Source organism: Ambystoma mexicanum, chromosome 5q (assembly GCF_040938575.1).
Source record: "Ambystoma mexicanum isolate Mex_15411 chromosome 5q, UKY_AmexF1_1, whole genome shotgun sequence".
In the NCBI taxonomy this organism is placed as follows: domain Eukaryota; kingdom Metazoa; phylum Chordata; class Amphibia; order Caudata; family Ambystomatidae; genus Ambystoma; species Ambystoma mexicanum.
In genome coordinates, this window is record NC_090933.1 from 1,272,225,693 (window position 1) to 1,272,248,375 (window position 22,683).

General features: G+C 49.1%; 1 protein-coding gene across 1 annotated transcript in view; it reads left to right on the forward strand.

Moving 5' to 3' along the window:
• LOC138498021 (latent-transforming growth factor beta-binding protein 4-like) overlaps positions 1-22,683 on the forward strand; it is a 743,452-nt gene that overhangs the window by 18,940 nt on the left and 701,829 nt on the right. The window contains exon 2 of the mRNA XM_069621814.1: positions 21,474-21,535. Coding sequence (XP_069477915.1) covers positions 21,482-21,535 — 54 coding nt within the window. The 5' untranslated portion in view covers positions 21,474-21,481. The remainder of the gene's footprint in view (positions 1-21,473; positions 21,536-22,683) is intronic.

A 22,683-nucleotide genomic window follows, 5' to 3' on the forward strand; every position in this document is an offset into this window, starting at 1 on the left:
GAGGGACCTGCCTTGCTGGATGTAAGTGATGGGGGGAAGGGTGGGCTGAGCGAGGGCCCTGCCTTGCTGGATGTAAGTGATGGAGGGAAGGGTGGACTGAGCAGGGGCCTGCCTTGCTGGATGTAAGTGATGGAGGGAAGGGTGGGCTGAGCAGGGGCCTGCCTTGCTGGATGTAAGTGATGGGGGGGAGGGTGGGCTGAGCGAGGGGCTTGCCTTGCTGGATGTAAGTGATGGGGGGGAAGGGTGGGCTGAGCGAGGGGCCTGCCTTGCTGGATGTAAGTGATGGAGGGAAGGGTGGACTGAGCATGGGCCTGCCTTGCTGGATGTAAGTGATGGGGGGAAGGGTGGACTGAGCATGGGCCTGCCTTGCTAGATATAAGTGATGGAGGGAAGGGTGGGCTGAGCAGGGGCCTGCCTTGCTGGATGTAAGTGATGGGGGGAAGGGTGGGCTGAGCGAGGGGCCTGCCTTGCTGGATGTAAGTGATGGAGGGAAGGGTGGGCTGAGCAGGGGCCTGCCTTGCTGGATGTAAGTGATGGGGGGAAGGGTGGGGTGAGCGAGGGACCTGCCTTGCTGGGTGTAAGTGATGGGGGGGAAGGGTGGGCTGAGCGAGGGGCCTGCCTTGCTGGATGTAAGTGATGGAGGCTGGATGTAAGTGATGGGGGGAAGGGTGGACTGAGCAGGGGCCTGCCTTGCTGGATGTAAGTGATGGGGGGAAGGGTGGGCTGAGCGAGGGGCCTGCCTTGCTGGATGTAAGTGATGGAGGGAAGGGTGGACTGAGCAGGGGCCTGCCTTGCTGGATGTAAATGATGGAGGGAAGGGTGGGCTGAGCGAGGGGCCTGCCTTGCTGGATGTAAGTGATGGAGGGAAGGGTGGACTGAGCAGGGGCCTGCCTTGCTGGATGTAAGTGATGGGGGGAAGGGTGGGCTGAGCGAGGGGCCTACCTTGCTGGATGTAAGTGATGGGGGGAAGGGTGGACTGAGCGAGGGGCCTGCCTTGCTGGATGTAAGTGATGGGGGGAAGGATGGGCTGAGCGAGGGGCCTGCCTTGCTGGATGTAAGTGATGGGGGAAGGGTGGGCTGAGCGAGGGGCCTGCCTTGCTGGATGTAAGTGATGGAGGGAAGGGTGGGCTGAGCGAGGGGCCTGCCTTGCTGGATGTAAGTGATGGAGGGAAGGGTGGGCTGAGCAGGGGCCTGCCTTGCTGGATGTAAGTGATGGGGGAAGGGTGGGCTGAGCAGGGGCCTGCCTTGCTGGATGTAAGTGATGGGGGGAAGGGTGGACTGAGCAGGGGCCTGCCTTGCTGGATGTAAGTGATGGGGGAAGGGTGGGCTGAGCAGGGGCCTGCCTTGCTGGATGTAAGTGATGGGGGAAGGGTGGGCTGAGCAGGGGCCTGCCTTGCTGGATGTAAGTGATGGAGGGAAGAGTGGACTGAGCAGGGGCCTGCCTTGCTGGATGTAAGTGATGGAGGGAAGGGTGGGCTGAGCAGGGGCCTGCCTTGCTGGATGTAAGTGATGGGGGAAGGGTGGGCTGAGCAGGGGCCTGCCTTGCTGGATGTAAGTGATGGAGGGAAGGGTGGGCTGAGCAGGGGCTTGCCTTGCTGGATGTAAGTGATGGGGGGAAGGGTGGACTGAGCAGGGGCCTGCCTTGCTGGATGTAAGTGATGGGGGGAAGGGTGGGCTGAGCGAGGGACCTGCCTTGCTGGATGTAAGCGATGGGGGGAAGGGTGGGCTGAGCGAGGGGCCTGCCTTGCTGGATGTAAGCGATGGAGGGAAGAGTGGACTGAGCAGGGGCCTGCCTTGCTGGATGTAAGCGATGGAGGGAAGGGTGGGCTGAGCGAGGGGCCTGCCTTGCTGGATGTAAGCGATGGGGGGAAGGGTGGACTGAGCAGGGGCCTGCCTTGCTGGATGTAAGTGATGGGGGGAAGGGTGGGCTGAGCGAGGGGCCTGCCTTGCTGGATGTAAGTGATGGGGGGAAGGGTGGGCTGAGCGAGGGGCCTGCCTTGCTGGATGTAAGTGATGGAGGGAAGGGTGGACTGAGCAGGGGCCTGCCTTGCTGGATGTAAGTGATGGGGGGAAGGGTGGGCTGAGCGAGGGGCCTGCCTTGCTGGATGTAAGTGATGGGGGGAAGGGTGGGCTGAGCGAGGGACCTGCCTTGCTGGATGTAAGCGATGGGGGGAAGGGTGGGCTGAGCGAGGGGCCTGCCTTGCTGGATGTAAGCGATGGAGGGAAGAGTGGACTGAGCAGGGGCCTGCCTTGCTGGATGTAAGCGATGGAGGGAAGGGTGGGCTGAGCGAGGGGCCTGCCTTGCTGGATGTAAGTGATGGGGGGAAGGGTGGACTGAGCAGGGGCCTGCCTTGCTGGATGTAAGTGATGGGGGGAAGGGTGGGCTGAGCGAGGGGCCTGCCTTGCTGGATGTAAGTGATGGGGGGAAGGGTGGGCTGAGCGAGGGGCCTGCCTTGCTGGATGTAAGTGATGGAGGGAAGGGTGGACTGAGCAGGGGCCTGCCTTGCTGGATGTAAGTGATGGGGGGAAGGGTGGGCTGAGCGAGGGGCCTGCCTTGCTGGATGTAAGTGATGGGGGGATGCAACACAGGTAAGTGTTATATTTGGCCTCTGCATTTGGACGTCTGTGCGTATGGGAATGTGTGTGCGCATGCGCATACGTGATCTTAAATGCAAAACGCACATAAAGTGTTAATATAGGAAGTGTGATCAGTGCACTGCTGGATTTGAGTACTGGCGTCCAGCCTCGTTCCTCTTTTTGGTCACCTAACTGCTTAGTGAGTTCAATATTTTTATATCGTACGGTAGACAGGACTACTCTGTCCCATCCGCAGTCCGTGTCAAAATGTAGTGGAGACTATTTTTTTTTAGTTAAATTTCAATTACAAGTAAAATGTGATGTCAATCTCGCCTAATCGGATTTCCAAAGTACGAAACAGCTGTAAAAATGTATTACAGAAGGGCAACATCACGAGCTCTTCAACAGCCCTCTCCTGTGGGATGGTATGGTAAAAGAGCGTACATAGCGCAGCAGCCCAGCGCCTTAAAAAGGCTGATATATTCTCAGCGCTACTTAAACCTGAAACAGAGAAAACGCGGGAGTTAATGAGGGAACTAAAAGGTCTCTGTACTCTGCCTAAAACTCCAGATGGTTAGTGATAAGGCGAAGACATGTTGGCAAGGCATTGCAGCGCAAAGCAGCCGGAACCGAAAAGGAAGGGCTACCCCACCCGACATATCTAAACTTTGCAACAGTGAAGAGGCCAGCACACATGGAGGTGTACAGTGAGAGAACCCGGTACTATAAAATAAAGGAACTTGACTGTGATAACTGAGCCCTGCTTGTTTATATTGGAGGAGTGGGAAATTTGGTGGTCTTGGTTACAAAAAAGAATTTAGAAAGTAAAAATGAAGAAGACAAAATACAAAATGGGTGATACGGAAGCAGAGCTTGGAAATGGAACAGATGAGACAATAAAATAAACATGATTACTGCAAAACAAGAGCCTGAGGGAATGGGAGAGTGAACTCTTTACCTTCAGCACAGCCAGACTCCCAGAGGATGAGAGAATGGACTCCCTACTTTCAGGATGACCAGACCCTCAGGGGATGTGAGAGGAGGACACTCCCTACCTTCAGGATGGCCAGACTCCCAGAGAATGAGAGAACGGACTGCACACCGTCAGGATGACCAGAGCCTCTGGGAATGAGAGATGAAGCTCTCTGCCTTCAGGATAGCCAGACTCCCAGAGAATGAGAGAAGGGACTGCGTACCTTCAGGATGACCAGAGCTTCAGGGAATTGGAGAGGAGACTCTCTAACTCCAGCACAGCCAGACTCTTAGAGATTGAGAGAAGAATCTCTGTACCTTCGGGATGTCCAGAGCCTCATGGAATGTGTGAGGGGACTCTCTACCTTCTCCATAGCTAGACTCCCAGAGGATGAGAGCAAGGACTCTATACATTTAGAATGACCAGTGCCTAAGGGAATAGGAGAGGGTACTCTCTACCTCCAGGATAGCCATACTTCTAGAGAATGAGAGAAGGGACTCTGTACCTTCCGGATGACCGGAGCCTCAAGGAATATGCCAGGGGACTCTCTACTTTCAGGGTAGCCAGACTCTCAGAGATTGAGAGAAGAGTCTGTGTACCTTCAGGATGATCAAACCCTCAGGGAATGCAAGAGGGGACTCTACCGTCAGGATGGCCAGACTCAAAGACATTGAGAGAAGAGACTCTGTACATTCACAATCCCCAGAGCCTCAAGGAATGGGAGAGGGGATTCTCTACCTTCAGGATAGCAAGACTCCCTTAGGATGAGAGAAGGGACTCCGTACCTTCAGGATGACCATAGCCTCAGGGAATGGGAGAGGGGACGCTACCTCCAGCACAGCTAGACTCCCAGAGGATGAGAGCAAGGACTCTGTACCTTCAGAATGACCAGCGCCTCAGGGAACAGGAGAGGGCACTCTCTACCTTCAGAGTAGCCAGACTCCAAGAGAATGAGAATAGAGATTCTGTACGTTCAGGATGCACGGAGCCTCAGGGAATTGGAGAGGGGACTTTCTACCTTCAGCACAGCTAGACTCCCAGAGAATGAGAGAAGAGACTCTGTACCTTCAGGATGACCAGAGCCTTATCGAATGGGAGAGGGGCTCTCTGCCTTCAGCACAGCCAGACTCACAGAGGATGGAAGAAGGGACTCTGTACCTTCAGGACAACCAGAGCTTCGTGGAATGGGAGAGGGGACACTCTACTTCCAGCATAGTGGGATTCAGTGACAATGAGAGATGGGTCACTCTACTTTCTGCACCACCAGTGCCTCGGGAATGAGAGAAGGGACTCTAGATCTTGAGCATAACTGGAAACTCATGCAATGAAAGACAGAGTGCTTCACCTTCAGCATAGCAGGGCCCTCTCTGATGACTGGAGATGAGCGTCTCTCTACCTGCCTTACCAATGGAACCTTTGGAAATGACTGATGTGCACTAGCCACAGCATGAACTCCTGGAAAGAAACATGAGCTCTGTGCCCTCTTCCCGCAGTCCTGCCTCAAACCTCAGAAACATGCAGTAGGTACCCCGATCCACCCAACGGTGCCCTTAAGACTCACGCTACCATCCCAAGAGTACCAAACAGTTCCTGACTTACCTGGGCCTTGTAAGTGGTCTCCGTAAGCAGTGGGCTTTCTCACCTGTATTTATGGCATCCGCACCAATCCCTTCACTCTCCCATTCCCCCCTGCTATGCAAGTATTCTGCAGCCAATCTCCTCCACGCCCGTCCACTTGTGCGTTTTTGAGGTGTGGTAGGGTGTAAGGTCAGAATTCCTTCTACAATTTCTCAATGAAAAGGGCGTTCTCTGTCACAAATGTGCAAATATTGATTCCTGGGAGTTCTCTCCTAAGGCTAACAAATCCGAGCTGACGTTTGACCCCTCCAACTGAGCCTTTGCTGGACTTTGAACTTTTTTCAACCATTTTCTTTTGGCAGCTGTTAGAATCATGAGAAATGAATGGCTTTTACAGGGATACAGACCCTTAGCATACACTGTGATTAGTGAAAGTGACAATTCTACTGGAGTTTCGATTTATTTAATAAAAAAAAAGTGATTGTATAAAGCGCTGATCTAGCCTCAAGGAGCAGTGGAATGGGGTACATAGAGCAGGGGGTGAACCAGTGGCAGAGGCAGCTTTTGCTGCTGGGGAGTGGGTGGGGGCGAATAGCTCCTAAAGGGGCACCAAGATTCTAAACTATTCATGCGTGAACTTAGCAAGGTATTCCAAAAGAATTAAGGTGAGCGCGGGAGTTTTAAGCGTGTTCTCACCCCAGAACGTTTTTTAAAATATTGTGCTCAAATAATGAATTTTACAGCACAATTTTGAAGAAAATTGAATGAAAATCCACACAATTTATAATTGTTTCTCTAGGGAAAGATGAAAAATATCCAGTGTATTTCATGATTCATGGGCAGTCATGCCTGGTGAATATTTTGAGTGAAGGGACCTAAATATTTCCTCAAGCGACTGACATAGAAAGAGAGCCCAAAATAATTAAGTGGAGAACATTTGTAAAATAATGCACTGAAATGATTCATTTTGCAGCACGATTTTTGAGAGAAATGCGATAAAAAGTTATACAATTCCCAATTGTATCTCTATGAAAACAGGAAAAATATTCAGTACATTTAATAATTCATGGGCAGTCATGCCTGGTGATTACTCTGAGTGGCAGGGCCTACATATTTCCTCAAATTATCAGAAGTGACCGAGAAAAATTAGGTGGGGACATTTATGCATTGTGCATTGTGTACCTCAATTGTGTGGCAAAAATGAGGTAAAAAAACATACAATTTGCACGTATACTCTAGGGTAACACACAATATAATACAGTAAATGTCATCTCACCAACAGTACATTACATAGGTAGGGTGACCAGATTTTCTTTTAAACCAGGATGGGCCCTAGACATAGAAGTAGGACAAACGTGTATACAAATAAAACTGTAGTCCTACTTCTATGTTGCTGGCCTGTTGTGGGGGGCAGGGAGGGGGTGTGCTCACAGGCACACTCCTCTCATTGGAGGAGAGCACCAGGGAGGGGAAGTGGGAGGAAATGGGGGCGTGAAAAGCATTTCACGCCCCATTCACACAGGAAAAGTCACGCCAAGACCCAATTTCGGGATTTTGAAATCAGGTCCCGGCAAAAACGGGGAACATAGCCACCCATCCATGGGGCAGGGTTTCTAAAATGAAAAAACTCCCGGGACCCCGGGACGAAGGGTGATTCCCCCGGTCTGTCCTGGCAAAACCAGGACGTCTGGTCACCCTATTCATAGGAGCACTTTATACGATTTTGTTGAGGCTGCAGCCCCACCAATCTATGCAAGTAATGGTCAGTGTAAATCCAATGCATGAAGCTGCTGCCAAAACCTATCCATGCCAGAACCTATCTATTCTTCTCGTCCTTCTCTCTCCTTCTGCCCTGCTAATCTTCTACCTACTCTTTCCCTCTCTCCCTCTTCCCCCTAACTGCTCTGCTGACTGACCGCCTGGTGTACCTCAGAGTCTCACCAGTCCCAGGCACCCCCGCCAGTCCCCTCTCGCACTTGCCTCAGGTCCCTACACCCCACCCACCTTCACTGCACTTGAGAATTTACCCAAGAGAGTGGCTCTCTCTGAACTTACCCCAGTCTCCACCGACCGGGTGCACTTGGACCTCCCCCTCCCTGTCACTGTCTGTGCACTTGCACTATCTGAATGCACCGTGCCTGAAAATTGTCTGTCTGTTCTTCCTTGTCTTCACCCCTAATTGCACTGGTAAAACTGCAGAATCGCCGTCAGGCCTATTTGCTGTGTCCCAACTTATTAAATGTGTTATACACACTTACTCTGCCTTTGCAGGCTATTATCGTCTCAGAATTTCAAGGGCACTGAGCGACTGTTGTTTTTCCCCATGTTTCCTTCCTCGTTGAGTGCTTTGAAACACTTGCCTGTATGTAGGTGCTATATAAATAAACAATACCATACCATACCAGAAATGGTCACTGTAAATCACATGCATGAAGCTGCTGACACACAACCTATCCATCGCAGCAGTCTCTGCAATGGACTTACAGTGACCATTGCCAACCATGTGGCATTGCTGCATGGTTGCCTACCAAGCCTATGAGTTTCATGCTGCACCGCACATGTTGACGCGACACACGCATTTCTTTTTTTAAAATATCAGGCCTGTGCTCAGTCAGACTGAGCGCCAGCCGTGATATTTAAAAGAAAACTGTGAGTGGCACACTGCATGTTTCGGAGTTCCTCTCCCAGGTTTTTCTTTAAATATCAGGGCTGGCGCTTAATTCACATTGGTTGGTGGTAAAGAGACAGTACATTTAGAGTGATAGCACATTGGCACAAAGAATGTCTGAAGGTGCTGCTTCGCTATATATCGCATCCTATGCTGTATTTTAATATGTCATGCAGTGCTGGCATCTTTATGCAATGTGTGCACAGTTTTATGATGCTGGTAGTGTCCAGGTAGGTCTGTGACTTTTTGTGATGTTTGGAACTTTATTGTGCAAGTAGAACAGAGCGAGCATATGTGCCTGTGTCTTCAAATGTTTTGTGCTGTCTTAACCTAAGGTGTCTGTCCTCAGGTTGTGCGGCCTGTCTGGAATGACAATCCCAACTGTGTTTTCAATTGTCTTTGGCTGTTTTTGCTGCATAAAATCACAGTTGTTGAGGTCTGTTCTGATGATGTTGGGGACCTGATATCTGAGGTTGTGTTCCCTTTCCTGTCCCACTGGGGAACTCCAAAGGTTCTTCACTGGGTTATCCTGAAATCTTCATATTGGCCTCATCATCTGGCCCACACCACTAGTGCCCACCCTCTTCCATTGGGAGGCTTGCTCATCCACACCTTACAGTTATGTTAGGCTTCTAGCCATCATTTTAGAATAGGAATTCGCCACATATTTGTTAATACAGTGGTTCACCCAAAACCATAAGTACTTGTCTCCTCGTAGGCCCCCAGAGATGCTGTGTTTCTCAGTGAAGTAGCTCGAGGACTTCAGAATGATAGTCTTGTAGATGATGCAGCAGGATTTGAAGATGATACAGGCTTGCATCGGGAGCCAGTGCATTTTGATGAGGGTCGGGGTGATGTGGTTGAATTTGCAGAGTCCTTGGATGAGACGTGCTACAGCATGCAGGACACATCTCATGGTGCACCGGAAGGCCTTCCAAAAGGGCATTGACACCATCCACGTGGGAGAGGACCAAATATTGAACGGCAGATCTCAAGTTGTTTTCCTGGATGAAGGGCTTGATTTACTGCAGGAGAGACAGTTGATACTGTTTGTGTCTTTCTGTGAGGAATAAAGGCTGGATGCGCAGGAAAGTAACAAGTTGTGTCTCCCGAAATGTGGATGGTGCGTACTGAGAGAAGACTACAGTTCCTAGCAGCCTGTGGGAGTTTGTAGTCCAGATAGGGGTGAGTGGTCACGTGCGCTCTGTCAGCTGCAAGGAATTCGGGCAGCATAAAAGAGCCACGTACTGGGATCAGGTGTGGCTTATTGTTTATGGGTTTGGTTGGTGCTGGGAGTTGTACGGCAGTGCACAGCAGGAACTAATGGACAGCGAAGCGCTGTCGGATGTAAGGACAAGCTGACTGGGAACTTGCAGACGCTCGCGTTCCCCAGAGTGGCGAGCGGCCCGGCTGCTGATATCGGCGTGCTACTTTCACTCAGAGAAGTCCCGCTGGGCTCTCGGAGTTCAGATAAGTGATCTCTACATTGCGGGGACAGCCTACGGTCATTCCATATGTATCCTGGAGGGAGTAGGATGTCTGTAATAATAATACTACGGCAAAAGTCTGGGTCTTACGAGATATTACTAAACTACAGACCTGTTATGTCGGCAGTAATGCTATAACGAGTGCTGCTAACTCGTGGTCGGCAGTATTACTATAACGAGTGCTGCTAACTCATGTTACTAGGACTACCTGGTTTGGTTTCTTTGTGAATCAGCTGGTGTCTCCTTTTTTCATGAATGAGACTACAGAAAAAGGGAAGCTGATGTGTTTTATGTTGCTTACAAGCTTGCCCAAGGGGCCATGTGTATTGTGTTTCATATATGGGAGATTCCCCATTGTCCTGTGTTCATTCCACTTGCTATGACATGTGTTTGTTATGCTACATCGTGCTGCTTATGTTTCATGTGCACACGTATTAAGGTGTGTTGATGTACAGTCTACTTCTACTCAAGTAGGAGACAGTAGGCAGGGATCAGATAGGGAGGGTTTTTTCCCTGGTGCTTCCCCTCTCCCTATCCAACAAAGGAGAATCCCTTACCCTCTTTCCGTTGTACCTAACTTCCCCCACCCCATCCACAACCTCTCCCTAACTCCTCTTCCCCTCATTGGCTGCCACGTGGTGTCCTGTGTAACTAAGTCAGGCACCTGTGCCAACCACGGTGGGAGGATCGAATACATTCGGCTTCTGTAGTTCGGGGGAGAGTGTCGATTTCTCTCCTCCATTATTGTGTATTTTTGACATAATAAGCCACCCCCATATTGGGATACTTACAACCACCCAAGCCAAATGGAGTCGACTCCTCCGCCTTTGGCCGATGTGCTAAAGGCCCTACAAGATATTCAGGTAGTGTTAGCACATGCCCGCCAAGAGTCGGATCAATTGAAAGCACAAGTACAGAGTTTGGTGGCTCAGCAAACACCCCTGGAGGGGCCCAGTGGGTCAACTCCAAGGGCAAGAGAAGCGTCTACAAGTCAAAATGCGACCGTAATTGTGCAACCTCCCAGCAGTGTACCTTTGGCAGCCCCTGAGCATTTTTCAGGGGACCCTCACAAGTATATGATGTTCCTTACCCAATGTAGACTGCATTTTCTATGTAAACCAACAGCCTTTGAAACCATACAGGCCAGAACTGCGTTTGTGATATCATATTTAACAGGGGATGCAGCGGCTTGGGCAATGCCACTGTTTCAAAAGGATGACCCTCTGTTATATAATTCGGATGGGTTTTTGGCAGAATTTGGTAGGTTGTTTGTTCGTCGGGGTGTCTTTGGCACAAGATAAGAAATTGTTGGGGTTGAAACAAGGTAGCAGGGATCTAGTGACTTATGTAACTCAATTTAATAGGTTGGTGATTGAGACAGAATGGCCAGTAGCTAAGCAAAGGGTATTATTTTATCAAGGTTTGAGAGAAAAACTTAAGGATGCCATTGCTCAAGTAGAACCGCAACCTGGGACATGTATGGCCATGATAGACTTAGCATTAAGATTGGATCACAGAATGAATGAACGGAAGGGGGACAAGAAAAGACTGGAAACGGTACCCTTTGTGAGATTGGATAGGAGTAGAGAAGGAAGAGGGAGTGAGGTGGAACCCATGCAGATTGGTAGCATTAGGAGACCTCTGTCAGCGGCAGAGAAGGAGCAGTGTAAATCTAACAATTTGTGTTTGTACTGTGGGCAGGCAGGTCATTTCATACGTACATATCCGAATACTCATCAGAGAGGGGTGGGAAGTGAAAAGAGCAAGAAGGAAACGGGAAAAGAGATGGGCCGGCCGTAGGGGGAACACCGGTGACAGGCCCGAGTGAGTTAAGGTTCCCCAGATGGGTAGCAAACACGGTTGGAAATAAAACCTCTCACTTGTATATATTGATAACGTTGTGTTTTGCTTTGTCGAAGCAGGAGCTATTGGCAATGGTTGATTCCGGAGCGACGGGCAATTTTGTAGACATTTCCTTGGCTGCACAGTTAGGGTTGCCATTACAGGAGAAGGAAAGGGTGGAAGGAGTGCAGTCAGTGGATAGATCGCCGTTGGTGTCAGGACTCATTCGGCAGCAAACAGAGAAATTGGAGATGGTGTGTACGTCAGGTCATAGAGAAGAGATTACGTTTGATTTACTCACATCGCCTCAGTTTGGTTTAATCTTGGGAATGCCCTGGTTAGTAAAGCATAATCCACGGATTGACTGGGAGAAGCAAATGGTGTGGTTTGAGGAACAGAATTGTCAGGAGCACATGTTATCAGCAGTAGGACCCACATCCTGGTTGGTTCAAAGAAAACTCACTGATGAAGTGGTCGGAGCAGTTGGATCAGGCATCCCTGACCAATATAGGGAGTTTGCAAAGGTGTTTGATAAAGGAGGAGCAGAAAGGTTGCCTCCTCATCGTCCCTATGATTGTGTCATTGAACTGGAGGAGGGAGAAAAATTGCCTTGCAGTAGGATCTATGCTCTCACAGAAACAGAAAATAAATATCTCAGACGAGATGCTGGCCAAAGGGTTCATTCGACACTCTACGTCCCCAGTCTCCCCGCCGTTATTCTTTGTCCCTAAGAAAGAAGGCACTTTATGAACGTGCATTGATTATCACGCATTAAATAGGGTTACTGTAAAAAAATAGGTTTCCCTTGCCATTGATTTCGGTCCTGTTGGATCAGGTGCGGTCTGCTCAGATTTACACCAAGTTTGATTTAAGAGGGGCCTATCATTTGATCAGAGTGAAAGAGGGGGATGAGTGGAAAACAGCTTTCCGGACTAAGTTTGGATTGTTTGAGTACCTGGTGATGCCGTTTGGTTTATGTAATGCCCCCACAGCTTTTCAGTTCTTTATGCAAGAAGTGTTGCGAGATTTTATTGACATTTTCGTTATCGTCTATATTGATGATATTTTGATATATTCAGATTCTCCAGAACAGCATGTAAAACATGTACGGGCAGTGTTGCACCATTTACAAGAATACCAATTATGTGTAAAATTGGAAAAGTGTGCATTCCATGTAAAACAAGTGGGGTTTTTAGGGTTTATCCTGACTCCCACAGGTGTGGTAATGGATCCCAAGAAGGTGCAGGCAGTAACAGACTGACCATCTCCACAGTGCATCAAAGACATCCAATCCTTTTTAGGATTCGCCAATTTCTATCAGTGCTTTATCAGTAATTTTTCTAAAATAGTCACGCCCATCACACAATTGCTTAAGAAGACTGTGAATTTTGTGTGGAGTTCGGAGGCAGAGAGGGCGTTTAAAGAATTGAAAGTGGCCTTTACTATGGTCCCCATGTTAAAACATCCAAACACAGAAAAACCTTTTCAGGTGGAAACTGATGCCAGTAATGTTGCCATAGGAGCCATATTATCACAGAAGGATGAGGAAGGGGTATGACATCCAGTGGCTTTTTTCTCAAGGAAATTAACAGGGTGTGAGCAGAATTATTCAGTAACTGACAAGGAATTGTTGGCCATTCGGTCAGCATTCTTAGAATGGAAACATTATCTACTGGGGGTTAGGCGTCAGGTGGTGGTGGTAACGAATCATAAAAACTTACAATACTTCAAGACCGCTCAGATCTTGAGTCAAAGACAGCTGCGATGGTCCCAGTATTTTAATGAATTTGATTTTGTCGTGACATTCAGACTCGGGAGTAGGAACGGAAAAGCAGATGCATTATCCCGGCAACAAAATATAGACAATACAGTAGGAGAAGTAAAGACCAAAATTCCCCCGGAAAAAGTTGTTGGGGCAGTTACTAAACAATTAACTGACCAAATAAAGAAAGTATTTCCCTCCCGGCAATTGCAACAATGGAGAGACAGTCATCCGGCACGGACTGTGCGGGAAGGGTTGCCTTACCACCAAGGTTATTTGTACCTGCCCACACGCAGGTTGTAGGAGAAGGCTTTATTTTGGTGCCATAATTCTCCACTGGCAGGACATGCAGGTCAGAGAAAGATGCAAAGTATGTTGGAGAAATATTTTTGGTGGCTTACATTGAGACAAGATGTGGAGAAGTATGTGTTACAATGTGAAAATTGTGTACGTAATTGTAACGCTCACCTGCTTCCCACGGGGGCGCTGGTCTAGTCTGGATTGCTGTGGCCTCTTCTAGCGTGATGCGCAGGACCCGGAACACCGATTGGACAGGACCTCCAAATCGTGCTTTCCTGGCCCGTAGGAATATCCTTCTGCAGATGAGAAAGGGGATTAACAGTCTGCAGAATAGTGTGCTAGCTCCCCCCTTTCCCCCTTCCCCCTTCGTTCCTCTCTAACTTCCTCCAAACACCATTAAGCTCACCTTATGGTTTGGAAGGATGAACTCTCCATCCTGCTTCTGGTGCAGGGGGCGCGTGTTCGTCCAGTTACTTCACTGGTTTTCAGAATGGCGCTGGCAAAATCCACTTGACTTTCCTGAGCGATGCGCCGTAAGTATGAAAGTTCAAAGTTCAAGTGAGGCCCCCTTTATGTTGTCTTTCTAACCTGTGATCTGTCCTTTATTTCAAGTGCAGAATGAAGGCGATGCGTCGAGGGGTTAAACTGCCGAGTTGAGTAGTAATGGGGGCGATCCCTCTAAATGTCCTTATCATTCCCCAGAAATGTCTCTTGTCCTTTCCCCATAGGGGCCGGGGTACGGTACCTGCCAACGGGGCGGCGCCGACCCGAAATGTGGAAGAAAAGCTGGTAAGTATTATGGCTGTTAATCAGGCTTTCCTTCTGTGTTCCTTCTGCTCACCTTTTGTTTCTTCCTCTCTCCCCTAGGTGCAGAGATGTGGCATCCGATGCTGACAGCCGCGATGGAGCCGGGAGATGTCTCGAGGACAGGTGAGTGAAGCGTGGCGCTGCAGCGAGCAACGCAATGCTTTTAAATGGAAGTCTTTCTTCAGGGATGCTGGCGAGAAGATTCCGGATGCAGGTAAGAAGTTTGAAATAGTCCTTGGTTTTCACCTTTCTCTTTTCTTCCTTCCTTGCAGGTCTTCCAGGTTCGAGGCGGGCGTGGCTGGAGTCCAGGAGCAGGAGCAGACACGGTGAGCGTTAAGCTGCAGGAAGCAGAACAACGCGAAGCATGAGCTGCTGTCTGGGTGTGGCTTAAATAGCCTCCAAAGAAGTCCCAGGTATGTATCCTTCCCCAACTAGGTATGTATCCTTCCCTGGCCACGCCCGAGTGAAAAAATAGTCCCTATGAAAAAATAGTCCCTTTCAGGTCTCAGGGAGGCCTGAAGCGTGCAGCATGGTCTGCATCAGGTAAGTGCACAAAACACCTCCCTTTATGAGCCTGGCACCTATGGCGCCAGGAATGATGCCCAACATGAGCCTGGCGCCAAAGGCGCCAGGACTGAGTCCAAAGAGCCCCTATAAGGGGCCGCTGGGCTTTTACCCGAGGGCATGATGCCTGCTTCCGGGGGTGCTGGGCCTGGCCTGGTGCTCCGGGGGTAGGCATCATGACAGCACTCCCCCCCAAGGCCCCTCCCAAGGTCGTTCCTTCTGGAGGTTTCGGTTTGTTTGGGAAATTCCGATGGAACCTTTTTACCAGCCGAGGTGCATGTACGTGATCACTGGGTTCCCAAGACCTTTCCTGAGGCCCGTACCCTTTCCAATCAATTAGATAGAAAAGTTTTGATTTTGAGATCTTAGAATCCAAAATGTTCTTCACCTCGAATTCAGGCTCCCCATCTATTTGAATCGGTTCTGGTGGCTTTGTTAATCTGGTTCCTGGGTGCACTGGTTTCAAAAGTGACACATGAAAAACGGGGTGAATCCGCATGTTAGCTGGTAGATCGAGCTTGACTGCCACTGGGTTGATTATAGCTTTGATCGAGTAAGGGCTTAAATACCTTGGATTAAAAGTTTGAGGCCCCTTGAGTGGTAGGTGTTTGGTAGCCAACCATACTTGATCCCCTATTTGGTATGGAGGCGCCTCTCTTCGATGCAGATCTGCATTCTTTTTTTATTTCCCTTTCGCATGTTGCAAATGTGCAGTTGCATCCTTGAAGGCTTGAGTAATGGTAGAATGCAAATGGTCCACTGCGGGCATTTCAAGGCTCAGAGGTGAGTCCAAGTCTGAAGTACGAGGGTGATGTCCATATAGGGTATAAAAGGGGCTCTGACCAGTTCCAGAGTGTATCGTGTTATTGTATGCATATTCTGCCACCCATAAAATGTCCTTCCAATTACCCTCCGATTGGTGCAGCATACATCGTAGATATTGTTCAAGGGTCTGGTTCGTTCTCTCCGTCTGACCATCGGTCTGTGGGTGGTGGCTGGTCGAGAGTCTTACGTCGATTTGTGCCAGTTGACAACACTTTTTCCAAAAATGAGAAATAAACTGGCTTCCCCGATCGGAGACTAGTATGGACGGGAATCCATGCAAACGGATGATATTTTCGAGGAATTCTTTGGCAAGAACAAAGGCTGAAGGTAATCCTTTCAACGGAATAAAGTGGGCCATTTTGGGAAATAAATCCACCACGACCAGAATAGTATTGTAACCATTACAAGAGGGCAGGTCCGTGATAAAATCTAGTGACAGGGTGTGCCAAGGTGGTGGTGGAATGTCTAAGGGCTGAAGAAGACCGGCGGGTCTTGTCTTTTGACCTTTGTTTTGGGCACAAACTCCACAGGACATCACGAAAGATTTAATATCATTTTGCCAGGAAGGCCACCAGAATTGTCGTTTAACCTTTTCCTCTGTTTTGGCAATGCCAGGATGTCCTTCCATCAGGGTATCATGATGACGGGAAATAACCAGTTCTTGCAATTCCTTTTCTGGCAAAAATAAGCGTCCTTGGAAGTAAGGTAAGCCATCCTTGACTGAAAAGTTAGATCCCCTTTTGATCCAATCCTGCAAGGCTGAAGAGTCCAGGAATTGTTTCACTCGTGCTTGAATGTCTTCAAGGGTTTGTAAAGTGGTTATCCCCAAAATTCTTTGTTCGGGAATTATCGGCACAGGTTCTGAGTTTGAGTCTATTTCGTCCATTCCAATTCGGGATAGAGCGTCCGCCTTACCATTCTTATAGCCGGGGCGGTAGGTGATTACAAAATCGAATTCAGCAAAGAACAAAGCCCATCGGAGCTGTCGAGACGATTGAGCCTTGGCAGTTTTTAAATATTGCAAATTTCGGTGATCAGTGATCACGGTGATGGTATGCCGGGCGCCGAGGAGATAATGCCGCCAAGCCTTGAAGGCGGACTTAATGGCTAATAGTTCCTTATCGGTGATCGCATAATTTATCTCCGGCGGCGAGAACTTTCTGGACCAAAATGCTACGGGGTGCAGTTGGTTGGTTTCAGGGTCTCTCTGAGACAGGACAGCTCCCATGGCTAAGCTGGACGCATCGGTTTCGACTATATATGGGAGATCGGGACGTGGGTGCTTCAAAATAGGTGCGGACGTGAACTTAGCTTTCAACTCCTGAAAGGCCTGTTCAGCTTCCTCGGTCCATTCAAAACATTTATTTTTTCGCAAGAGTGCAGTGATGGGTTGCACCACACGTGAAAACTCCGGGATAAACCTGCGATAAAAGTTGGCAAAACCAAGCATGCTTTGGACACCTTTCACCGAACTAGGTGATGGCCATTTGAGGATGGCATCCACTTTCCGTGAATCCATTCGGACCCCTTTACGTGTCAGGATGAATCCGAGAAACTCAACCTCGGTGGTATGGAAAACACATTTTTCCAGCTTGGCAAACAGTTTGTGCTGGCGCAGTTTCTCTAGGACGGCCCTGACATGCTTTCTGTGATCAGATTCCGAAGAGGAGTACACAAGAATGTCATCGCTATACACGACAACACAGACATCGATGAGTTCCCGAAGGACATCGTTCATGAAGAATTGGAAGGCTGCAGGCGCGTTGCACAACCCGAAAGGCATCACCTGGTATTCGAATAGTCCATATTTTGTACGGAAGGCCGTTTTCCATTTGTCACCTTCTTTTACTCGTACCAGATGATAAGCGCCCCGGGGATCTAACTTGGTGTATACGCAAGCGTCCTTCACCTGGTCAAGGAGTTCAGGGATCAGAGGCAGAGGGTAACGATTTTTAACAGTTATCTGGTTCAATGCGCGGTAATCGATACAAGTTCTAAGGTCGCCTTCTTTTTTAGGCACGAAGAACAAAGCTGAGGATGCCGGGGACTTTGACGGGCGAATGAAACCATTGGCGAGGTATTGATCTAAATATTGTCTCAAATGCAGATTCTCTGGTTCAGTAAGGGCATAAATCCTGCTACAAGGGGGTTGTGCACCGGGCACCAGATCGATTTGGCAATCGTACGATCTGTGGGGAGGTAACGTGTTGGCCTGTTCCTTTTGGAAGACGTCCTGGAAGTCTTGGTACTCTGGAGGTAGTTGCACGGGGACAGAGGTTACTGATGCTAGATTAATCTTTGGATTTTCTGGGTAGCAGGTTTGTGCACAATACGGGAAGGTTATTCTCTTCGCTCGCCAATCAATTCGAGGATTATGTGTCTCTAACCAAGGGATTCCGAGAATAAGCTGAAACTGTGGAGCCTTGATTACATCAAACACAACTGCCTCCCGATGGCCATCCGGACCTACAAGTGTCACCTCAGCTGTGGAATGTAATACCGGTCCAGAGGCAATTTCGGTTCCATCTACTGTGGTGATGACATCTTTGTTGGTTTTAGGACGCAGAGGGAGGTTTATCCTAGAGACCAATTCTCGATCCACATAGTTTCCTATAGACCCGCTATCGATGTATGCCTTTATAGCAAGCAACCGTTTAGGCTGTTCCGGATCTACGAGGACCATTGGCACAATGAAATGCGAGGTCTGAGAGTTCGTTTTCAAGCTCGGCAAGCGGACCCCTACGCTTGCCGGGCGTGGTCGTTTCCCGATACAGAGTTTCCATGGATTTTATCAGTGGCTCCTACCACCTTCTTGGGCAGCTTAAGCGGGCAATCTCGTAGAAAGTGTCCAGAGGACCCACAATAAAGGCATAATTGCATCTGTCATCTTCTTTCCCGTTCTTTTTGAGTTAGGGGTCCTTTAACACCTCCGATTTGCATAGGCTCCGAGGCATCAGCCTCCTTGGGGTTAGCGTGGGTCTTGGCCAACACCCGGGTTTCAAACTTGGACCAATCTGCTTTTCTGTTTTGCAGCCTGTGATCCAATTGGACCACTAAGTCTATATATTCAGTGCATTCTTGGGGCGGATTTACAACTTGTGCCAGGACATCTTTAAGTTCTCCGCGTAGACCTCAATAGAATAACGTGATTCTTTTATCCTCTGGCCAACCAGTTTCCACAATTAGTCTATTGAAGGTTGCAATGTAGGATAGAAGGTCTTGATTGCCCTGTCGCAGAGATAGAAGTTCGTCATACAGAGCCTGTCCCTGGGTGTGTTGAGCAAATAACCTTTCCATGCTTGTTTGAAATCCTTGAAAATCACGAAGAATCGGGTCATCTTGAGTTACCAGTGGGACTGACCAATCGGCAGCACAGCCGCTGAGATATGACAACACAAAGGCTACCTTGGTCTGATCATTAGGGAAGGCCCCAGGTCTGCATAGGAAGTGCAAACGACACTGATTCATGAATACGGCGAATCGTTTGGGGTCCACAGCAAAGCGTTCAGGTGGGGCCGGCGGTATGTTTCCAGGTAGATTAATCTGCACAGGGTTACTGGAAACCACAGGAGCGGGGTTCCCCCCGGAACCGGGTAAAGGAGTTTGTCCAGCTTGACCTTGCAAAAGCTGTCTAGCCAGGTCATCAGCTCTATCCTTTATTACAATCACTTCCCTCCTGAGGGCACTAGTCTCTTGATGAGCGGCGTGTACTTCGGCCCGTAATTCCCCCAGTAATTAGGCCAACTGGTCAGTTTCGGAAGTTTCCATAGCGCCTGGGTGGGAATTTGTAGGAAGGCTTCGCGTTCTGTAACGCTCACCTGGTTTCCACGGGGGCGCTGGTCTAGTCTGGATTGCTGTGGCCTCTTCTAGCGTGATGCGCAGGACCCGGAACACCGATTGGACAGGACCTCCAAATCGTGCTTGCCTGGCCCGTAGGAATATACTTCTGCAGATGAGAAAGGGGATTAACAGTCTGCAGAATAGTGTGCTAGTTCCCCCCTTTCTCCCTTCCCCTTTCGTTCCTCTCTAACTTCCTCCAAACCCCGGTTTAAGCTCACCTTATGGTTTGGAAGGATGAACTCTCCATCCTGCTTCTGGTGCAGGGGGCGCGTGTTCGTCCAGTTACTTCACTGGTTTTCAGAATGGCGCTGGCAAAATCCACTTGACTTTCCTGAGCGATGCGCCGTAAGTATGAAAGTTCAAAGTTCAAGTGAGGCCCCCTTTATGTTGTCTTTCTAACCTGTGATCTGTCCTTTATTTCAGGTGCAGAATGAAGGCGATGCGTCGAGGGGTTAAACTGCCGAGGTGAGTAGTGATGGGGGCGATCCCTCTAAATGTCCTTATCATTCCCCAGAAATGTCTCTTGTCCTTTCCCTATAGGGGCCAGGGTACGGTACCTGCCAACGGGGCGGCGCCGACCCGAAATGTGGAAGAAAAGCCGGTAAGTATTATGGCTGTTAATCAGGCTTTCCTTCTGTGTTCCTTCTGCTCATCTTTTGTTTCTTCCTCTCTCCCCTAGGTGCAGAGATGTGGCGTCCGATGCTGACAGCTGCGATGGAGCCGGGAGATGTCTCGAGGACAGGTGAGTGAAGCGTGGCGCTGCAGCGAGCAACGCGATGCTTTTAAATGAAAGTCTTTCTTCAGGGATGCTGGCGAGAAGATTCCGGATGCAGGTAAGAAGTTTGAAATAGTCCTTGGTTTTCACCTTTCTCTTCTCTTCCTTCCTTGCAGGTCTTCCAGGTTCGAGGCGGGCGTGGCTGGAGTCCAGGAGCAGGAGCAGACACGGTGAGCGTTAAGCTGCAGGAAGCAGAACAACACGAAGCATGAGCTGCTGTCTGGGTGTGGCTTAAATAGCCTCCAAAGAAGTCCCAGGTATGTATCCTTCCCCAACTAGGTATGTATCCTTCCCTGGCCATGCCCGAGTGAAAAAATAGTCCCTATGAAAAAATAGTCCCTTTCAGGTCTCAGGGAGGCCTGAAGCGTGCAGCATGGTCTGCATCAGGTAAGTGCACAAAACACCTCCCTTTATGAGCCTGGCGCCTATGGCGCCAGGACTGATGTCCAACATGAGCCTGGCGCCAAAGGCGCCAGGACTGAGTCCAAAGAGCCCCTATAAGGGGCCGCTGGGCTTTTACCCGAGGGCATGATGCCTGCTTCCGGGGGTGCTGGGCCTGGCCTGGTGCTCCGGGGGTAGGCATCATGACAGTAATAAGGCAGATCATGTTAAAAAGAGAGGTTACTTACAGCCATTGCCGACACCAGAAAGAGTATGGACTCATATTTCAATGGATTTTATTACTGATCTGCCTCCTGACAACCAGTTTGACACCATTTGGGTGGTAGTGGATTTTTTGTCCAAACAGGCTCATTTTGGACCATGCGTTGGTATTCCTGGGGCAAGCAAGTTAGCAGAGTTGTTTTTACAACATGTTGTTAGACTGCATGGTTTCCCAAAGTGTATTGTTTCAGATAGAGGCTCACAATTTACATCCAGATTTTGGCGTGCTTTCTGTCGGATGCTGGGCATCAACTGTGCGTTGTCCACTAGTTATCACCCCCAGACCGATGGACAGACTGAAAGGGTGAATCAGACTTTGGAACAATATTTGAGAGGTTACTTGGGAGATGGCAGGGACTCCTGGGTGCAGGCACTGTGGTTGGCGGAATTGACTTACAATAATACCTTTCACAGTTCATTGGGGATGACACCTAATGAATGTTTGTACGGATATGAACAAAACATGATACCTGAGCAACTACCGGTGATTGAAAGAATGCCAGTACTACAAGACCGTAAACAGTTGCTTCTTGAAGTCAGGCAGAGGGCACGCACAAATTTGGAAAAAGCCAGGAAAGCATATAAGAAACAAGCAGATAAGCACAGGCAAGAGAGCCCACGTTACAAAATGGGGGATTGGGTTTGGTTATCCACCAGAAACTTATCATTGGTGGGATCCCGTAATTGTATGCACAGATTTATTGGTCCCTATGATGTTATTAAGTGTGTATCGGATATTACAGTGAAGTTGAGGTTGCCAAAGACTTTGCCGGTACATCCGGTATTTCATGTATCTCTGCTTAAACCTGCAGATCCTGGAATGAAGACTAAACAACCTCCGCCTATGATGAAAGAAGGACACATGGAGTATGAGGTAAAATGCATTTTGGATGCTAAGAAGAAAAAACAACAGCTATGGTATTTGATTCAGTGGGTAGGCTATGGACCAGAGGATTGCTCATGGGAGCCGGCGGAAGCAGTGCATGCCCCCCGGTTAGTGAAACTTTTCATCTAAGACATCTGCAAAAACCTGGTCCTGGGAAGAGGCCTGGGAGAGGAGGTAATGTGAGGAATAATGGCTTGAGGCGCAGGAAAGTAACAAGTTGTGTCTCCAAAAATGTGGATGGTGCGTACTGAGAGAAGACTACAGTTCCCAGCAGCCTGTGGGAGTTTGTAGATCACCTGCGCTCTGTCAGCTGCAAGGAATTTGGCAGCATAAAAGAGCCATGGACTAGGATCAGGTATGCCTTTTGTTTATGGGTGCGGTTCGTGCTGGGAGTCGTACGGCAGTGCGCGGCAGGAACTAATGGACAGTGAAACGCTTTCGGAAGTAAGGACAAGCCGACTGGGAACTTGCAGACGCTCGCGATCCCCCGGAGTGGCGAGCAGCCGGCTGCTGATATCGGCGTGCTACTTTCCCTCCGAGAAGTCCCGCGGGGCTCTCAGAGTTCAGATAAGTGATCTCTACATTGCGGGGAGGGCCTACGGTCATTCCATATGTATCCTGGAGGGAGTAGGATGTCTGTAATAATAATACTACGGCAAAAGTCTGGGTCTTACGAGATATTAGGAAACTACAGACCTGTTATGTCGGCAGTAATGCTATAACAAGTGCTGCTAACTCGTGGCCGGCAGTATTGCTATAACGAGTGCTGCTAACTTATGGCCGGCAGTATTACTATAACGAGTGCTGCTAACTCGTGTTACTAGGACTACCTGGTTTGGTTTCTATGTGAATCAGCTGGCGTCTCCTTTTCTCATGAATGAGATTACAGAAAAAGGGAAGTCTATGTGTTTTATGTTGCTTACAAGCTTGCCCAAGGGGCCATGTGTGTTGTGTTTCATATATGGGAGATTCCCCATTGTCCTGTGTTCATTACGCTTGCTATGACATGTGTTTGTTATGCTACATTTTGCTGCTTATGGTTCATGTGCACACGTATTAAGGTGTGTTGATGTACAGTCTACTTCTGCTCAAGTAGGAGACAGTAGGCAGGGATCAGATAGGGAGGGTCTTCCCTG